The sequence below is a fragment of the Marmota marmota genome, unplaced genomic scaffold, assembly GCF_001458135.2.
Source record: "Marmota marmota marmota unplaced genomic scaffold, marMar, whole genome shotgun sequence".
NCBI classification, from domain to species: Eukaryota; Metazoa; Chordata; class Mammalia; order Rodentia; family Sciuridae; genus Marmota; species Marmota marmota.
Window position 1 is genome coordinate 3,992,157 of NW_026000001.1, and position 7,059 is coordinate 3,999,215.

Consider the following 7,059-nt stretch of genomic DNA (forward strand, 5'->3'; position numbering starts at 1 on the left):
ATCCATCCACCATCCCACCATCCCACCATCCCACCATCCCCACCATCCCCACCATCCTCATTATCCCCACCATCATCACCATTCTCACCATCCTCACCATCCCCACCATCATCACCATCCTTACCATTACCACTATTATCACCACTATCACCAACATGATCACTATTGCCACCACCCTCAACATCATCACCATCACCATCATCACCCTACCATGATCATCACCATCATCTTTCTCATCATTGTCAAGGGAAGAAATGTCCCTACATATAGAGAGGGTTGAGTTAGAACTGGGAGGCTGGTCCTGTTGCCTTAACTTTACGACTGAGGGCTGCAGGTTGAGTAGGCCAGGAAAGACATCACACCCCGTTACCTGGCTGTGAATAGCGGTTTCCTACCTGTGCTCACCAGCAGGTTCCCCTCTTGGGCCAACAGTTGCATAAGGTACATGGTCAGGTCTTGGCCGGCTACGTTCATCTGGGTGGTTGACTGAAGCAAAGGACAGCCATCAATGATGGGCACAAAGTACGTCATCCCTTCTCCAGACTCGATGGTTGTTCCTGGGTAAGAGAACACATTGGCATCATCATGTGCCACTTACCACTGCCAGGTCTGCAGGAAGAGAAGGCAGAGGAGGAAAGGTCCGGAGGGAAGGCACAGGGTCCCAGGAGCTGGCTTCTTCCTGGGGGAGCACACTCTCCTGGGGAGGGGCTGCTTAGAAGGGGAGCCTGCCTCGTTTTCTGATTGTTAGAGGGAGGAATGTCAGAGCAGGTGTCCAGAGGTCAGAGGGGAGGAGAGTGCCCTGGCACGAGCATCTCTGGGCAGCACCCAGGTGTGTGTGGGGGGAGCTGGACACAGTGGAGGAGGCTGCGTTTCCGCCAGCAAGGCACACTGGGCGGGGTGGTCCAAAAGGACGTGAGTGGCAGTGGAAATGCACGACTCATTCTGTGAGACCCAGTGGCTTCTGGGGTTGTCCAGAGCTGATCGGGATCCGGGCCACTGACTCCTGGCACCTGTCGAACTTGCAGCCACGGACTGCACGTTTCAATGAAGCTGGTCAAGCAGAGAGTCCCTCCCCTTCCAGCCACGCTGGGGACCAGGGAGAGGGTCTCCCTCCCACTCTTGCAACTAAGAGCACAGGGTCTGCCTTCATATTTCTAGTGCCAGGCAAGAATACAGTGTCTTGGGGGCTGGGACACTAGGCCATTGTCACCTGTGGACATGATCTCAAAATTCAAACAGAATCAGTGACACATACAATGGCTCAATCATGACCAGTTGGGTTTGGCCTGGAAGGCCGTGCAGTGCTACCTCTCCAACGAGGAAACACCCCACTGAGGAGGAGAGAGAACCCAGCCTCTGCTGCTGATGAGAACACAAGACACCACCAAATGCATAAAGACACCGATGAGAAACCAAAGCTATCACAACACTTCCTGCTGCAAAACTGAATGGTTCCCTCTAAGATCAAGAGCAAGACAAGGACCTCTGCCCCATGGCTTCATGCAACCCAGCAATAAAAATTAAAAGCATCCAATTCCAAAATCATGGAATGGAGTAAAACCTAGACAAGATGATGGTCCAAATAATAAATCCTACAAAATCTAAATAAGTGGGTTTAATTAAAATATCAGCATATAATGTCAATGTACAAAAATGAATCATAGGGATCTGGGGTGTAGCTCGGGAGACAGAGCTTGCCTAGCGTGTGTGAGACCTGGATTTGATCCTGTACCACAAAAGCAAAAAGCCTATTGCATTTCTATATAAATAATAATGAATAATGACAGTTGAAATAAAATATAATTTATAATACCACCCAAGAGTAAGAAACAGACAGATATGACCAGACCCCCGACCTGTCCTCTGCGAACACAGGACACTGCTGGGAGAAACTAGGGTTCTAGCAGGCATGCCATGGTCACCCTGGAGCTAACTATGCAGCTGGCTCCGATCCACTCTCAGACCCCGGGGTGGGCGAGCTCAGGGCCAGCGCTCACCCAGCAAGCACAGGCCTAGCCCCAGCCCCAGCACCGCAAGAGCAGAACCAAACCACAGAAACTGAAGGGGTGGTGGGCGGGTTTTGTTTGTTTTAGAAAATTACAAACGAATTTTAAAATTTATATGGAAATGCAGAGGACCTAAAATGATCAAAACCTTTCAAAAACAAGAGACTGAAGCAGTAGCACTGATGTCACCTCCTTTGGAGACTCCTAATGAGCTGTTCTCAGGACAATGCGGTGGCATCCCACAGCTGGACCCAAAGCTGAGAAGACGGGGTCCAGAGCTGCCCCGAGCACACAGAAAACTGGCTTTCAGAGCGCTCCGGGTAAGTCAGCAGAGAAAGGGCAGTGTCTTCCACAGACACCCCAAAAAACAGGAGCTCTGTGCACGCACGCACACACACACATGCTTCATTCATACCTTATGCCTTATTCAAAATGGACCCTAGGACTTAGCGTAGAACTAAAATCTTTGAGAGTTCTAGCAGAAAATCTTTGAGTTTGGTTCCTCTTTATTTTTATAATGAGGCAGGGCCTTGCTAAGTTGCTGAGTCTGGCCTCTAACTTGCAATCCTCCTGCCTCAGCCTCCCGAGTCACTAGGATGACAGGCATGTGCCATTAAACCCAGTTCAGCCCCTATTTCTTAGATGCAATACCAAAGTCATGGCCCACAAAACCATGAGCTAATAATAAATTGGACTTTATGGAAATTGAAACCTTCAAAAGACACTGTGACGAGAATGAAGGGAAGGCAGAGTCAGGTATGTGCAAAATATACGTCTGGCAGGAGGCTTGTGTCCAGGATACATAAGAGTGCAGAGAACCCAAGACTGTGGAGCGCTTCACCAGGGGACATGCGAGGCGCCCAGGAAGCGTGGTCCAGTGGCAGCGTGGTCAGGGTGTGAATCGAAACCCTGGGACACACCACTGCGTTCCCACTCCATGCCCAGAGCTCCGGCAGCTGTGGACAAAGTGGTGGGGCTGCCTCGGTGGCTGGCTTGCAGGTGTCTAGAAGTTAAACACACGCCCACAATGTGGCCCAGCCAGTCCCCCTCTGGGTATTTACCACAAGCTAAGGAGAGTGTTCATGCATGCAAAGACCTCCACACCATGTGCATGCCTGCTTTCTTCCAAGAGCTCCAACTGGAACCTGCCCAAACCCATTCATGGGCAAATGAATGAGGGTGACCCACCCCAGGGAACGACCCACAGCAATACCAAGGAATGGATTTCCAGATAATTCAGAGTGAAAAGGGACACAGGGCAGAGCCCTTGCCTTCTGATGCCGTTCATACCGGACGGCACTCCGTATGAACCCATCTGTGGGGACAGGCTGGGAGTCAGCTGGGGACAGGCGGGAAGGGTGGCAGGAGGGAGCCGTTGGGGTGAGGTAGGTTCATTATGTGGGTCGTGGTGATCCATACGTCAAACTTGTCAAAGCGTGCCCCTGAAACACGTCGGGCTTATGTGTCAATCACACCTCAATAAAGCTGTTGAAGATAAGGGTGAGTCCAGCGGATTTTAAAAATCTGGGTGCATCCTGCTTAACCAGAGGGTGGGAAGGCGGGGGTGCGCACTGTGTGGTCCCCTCCCTTAGGTGCCAGGGAGGAGTGTGTGCTGGGATGGGACTGTGGGCTGGGGGAGGGGCTCCCACAGGGCCACTCACCCGAGGTTTGGCCGGAAGAGTACAGAGACAGGACACCTTGGTTGCCTATGTAGAGGGCGGGGACGCCGAAGGTCTCAAACAGGATCTAGGGGGACAGCAACCACGCTGGCAGCCAGGCCCCACACGGGCAGAGTGCAGGCTCCACAGCTGCGCAGCCCACAGGGGCAGAGGGGCTCAAGGCACGCCCCTCCCCAGCCCTGCGAGCCCCTCCCCTCCCCGGCTGCGGAACGCCCTCAGGGCTCCTCCTGTGACAGCAGGCCCATCTGAGGGCAGGGAGGACTCCCCCAGCCCCTGCGGCCCCAGAGGCTCCTTGGAGCAGCTCTCTTCACTGGACCCGCCCTCCCTTCTGCAGCTGGGCGGTGGGGAGGTTCAGTTCCTCTGAGGGGACTGGACACGGGCCTGGGTGCCTCGCTGGAGCAGACGTGGTGTGTTCCAGAAACATGGCCCAGGCGTCCCCGGGGAGCCAGGGCAGGAGTGCCCAGGCGAGACCAACTGGCTCTTCCCACACAGGTACGTGGCGGCCCCTGGCCCCAGAAGACAGAAGGCAGGTGAGCAGGTGGCCCCGAGGCTGAGCACAGGCGGCTGCTTGCTGGGCCCTGCACCTGAGATGGTGGCCGTGAGCTTCACCTGCAGGGAGGCCGTGCTGTGCTCGGAGGGCTTTGAAGACCCTTGTGCAGTGCCACTGGGGTGGATGAAAGGCACCTCTGTCACCGATACTCTGAGCAAGAGAAGCCTTCTAGACAGGACCACAGCAGGACTCGTGTCCAAGGACAGTGACTCTGAGCTGGATCTGCACGTGGCTCCGGGCTCCTCTGCGCTGGGTCCCGGGGTCTCTCCCAGCCATTCTGCACATGGAGGCTGTCCTCAGGTGCCCTGCAGCTGGCCCAGGTCAATTAGAGCAGCTACATACTGGCTCTGCACGTGACATCCAAACGAGGGCAGCGGTAGGGTGTGGACTTAACCACCCACCCAGAAGGGGGACTGACTGGCCTCAGGAGGGGCCTCCAAACTGGGTCAAGGCAACGCGTTAGAGCCGCCTGCCGCGCGGGTCACGGTGAGGGGCTGACAGCGCAGAGCCTGGAGCCTTCCGGGCAGTTTTCCATCACTGTCGCCAAACTACCTGACGCGACTTGTCCCTTTGTTCAGGCCGTGGCCTGCTGACTCCATTGCTCTGGAACATCTTGGGGAAGGGCGTGTGGGGGAAGCTGGCAGCTCTGGGCAGCCAGAGACAGGACACATTCCCCAAGGACACAGCCCAGTGACCTGCTCTCTCCACCCTCGCCCCGCAGGCCCACAGTTCCTCCCCTTCAGTAGTCCACTCCATCCAGGGACGACCGCCAGGAGGTGATGAGGTCGGAGCCCCCTCCGGCCAATCCCTTCCCCCCGACTCTGAACACAGATGCCCTGGGGACACATGAGCTTTTGGGGACAGTCCAGTTCCAACCACGCGGGCAGCAGCAGCATTGAGGTAGGAGGGAATCCACCCGAGGGAAACCCTGTGCTCACGCGGCCTGGCCCAGGCGGGCTCATCGCGGCCACTCTTACAGGAGTCCAACCGCAGACCCCTCCAAAGGAGTCACAGCGTGTGTCTGGAGGGCGCGATTCTAACAGGGAGGGCTCGATTCTAACAGGGAGGGCTCAAACTAGAGTGCTGGCTCCCAAAACTGCCCCGCCCTGCCCACCTGCACCAAGCCTGAAGGTCGTGGAGCCCAAGGTCATGGAGCCTGAGGGTCATGAGCTGCGGGGTCTTCAGGGCCCCTGCAGTCTAACTCCTGTGGCCCAGGGAGGGAAACAGGCCTGGGAACCGTGGGGCCGGGTTTGCCGAAGGCTGGAGAGCTACAGGGCTTTGAGGTACCAGCTCATTCTGTCCTCACAGTGACCCCAGGGGTCCTTTACTATCCTCCAGATGAGGACACTGAGGCAGAGCCAGGACCACTGACCTGCCTGAGGTCAGGTGTGCGGCAGAGCCAGGCCAGGACCAGGGGACTCGGGGCCGGGCTCCCTGTGCGGCCACTGGCTTCTCTTCAGGAACATGGCTTTCCGGATCCCACAGGGGCACCGCAGAAGGAGCACCAGCCCTGCACGTCCCCGCCCATTCCAGGCCCCTGCAGGGGCCACACGGGTGGCAGCTGGACGAGGGACATTGGCAGGGAGGGAGCTCGGCTGGGAGGGTGGCTGCAGGGTGGCTGCTGCCCCTTGGCCTGCAGAGACCTCTCCTTTCCTGCCGCCCTCTGCCCCGGGCTGAGGTCTGGGGTCTTTTCTTGGGCGGCTCTTAGGGGCACCAGAAAGAGATTGGGGACACGGGGGAGGGGTGCGTGCTGGAGCCCCTGCCCCTCCTAGGAGCCTCCCCTCTGACCACGGGTTCCTGGGCAGGGCCTCTCTTGTTCTGTACACAGGACTCTCTAGGGCAAGGGGTGGCCATGACCCCCAGTCACTAACAGGGTACACTGCTCGGGGGCGAAGCGCCTTCTCTGAGACACACGCCCGTCTTGGTGTCCCTTCCTAACTGTCTCAGCATGGCCCAGTGAGCAACCTTTGGCTCCCTGCTAGACTCCAACACAACCAGAGGTGGGCCGAGGGGAGGCGGCTGGAGCCACCTGCTCGGCTGCTGCGGTGGCCAACTTTGGTGTCAACCTGACGGCGGTCAGACCTTCCTACGGGGTGCCCCAGGGTGCCCCAGATGGCCCCCGAGAGCACAAGTCTGAGAGCACAGAGGCTTGACAGGAGAGGCCGCCGCGTCTGCCCGGGAGCTGGGACACAGCTCTTCCCTGCCTTAAGGCTCCAGCGGGGTCCTCAGCCTCGGCCTCCAGGCGGGAGCCACACCATCAGCCTCGGGGTCTCCAGCTTGCGAGGCTGGTCTTGGGATCTTGGCCTCCGCAACCAGGTGAGCCTGTTGCTCCTGCTAGAGCTTCTGGGCACACACCTTGCTGCTCCTCTGCAGCTGGGCAGCGGCTTACTCCCTGGGGCGAGGGGGTCCTGCCCCTCTCCGACCTCCTCCAGTGGGCCAACGGCCTCATGGATACTGGTCATTCTCCAGACGGGTACGTCCTGTGCTGGTCCCAGAAAGGCAGCACTGCCCCACTTCCATGATCTAAATGTCCACGCAGAGGAGGGGTCAGTGGCCCACGTGGGGCTTTGTATAGATGAGGCGGCAGCTCGCACCCAGGCTGTGAAGGATGCAGCTGCTGTTTCTGGGCCTGTGCAGGTGGCGCCTCGGCCCTGGGCCTGTCCTGCAGGTCGCTGCTCAATGGAGAGACACCGCTGGGCTTCAGGATGGCTGGACAGATGGAAGAGCCCTGCTGCTTGTTTAATTAGCCCATGGATGTCCTCATTAGGAGGAGCCCAGGGATGAGCTGAGGACTCAGGCAGCCTGGGGCACCCTGCAGCCCTGC

The 7,059-nt window shown here is 57.7% G+C and overlaps 1 protein-coding gene across 1 annotated transcript in view; it reads right to left on the reverse strand.

Moving 5' to 3' along the window:
• The window catches only part of LOC107156892 (actin-85C-like), a 26,330-nt gene that overhangs the window by 8,835 nt on the left and 10,436 nt on the right, over positions 1-7,059 (reverse strand). The window contains exons 5-7 of the mRNA XM_048807616.1: positions 3,668-3,752; positions 371-557; positions 125-260 (exon numbers count right to left, since the gene is read on the reverse strand). Of these exons, the coding sequence (XP_048663573.1) occupies positions 125-260; positions 371-557; positions 3,668-3,752 (408 nt within the window). The remainder of the gene's footprint in view (positions 1-124; positions 261-370; positions 558-3,667; positions 3,753-7,059) is intronic.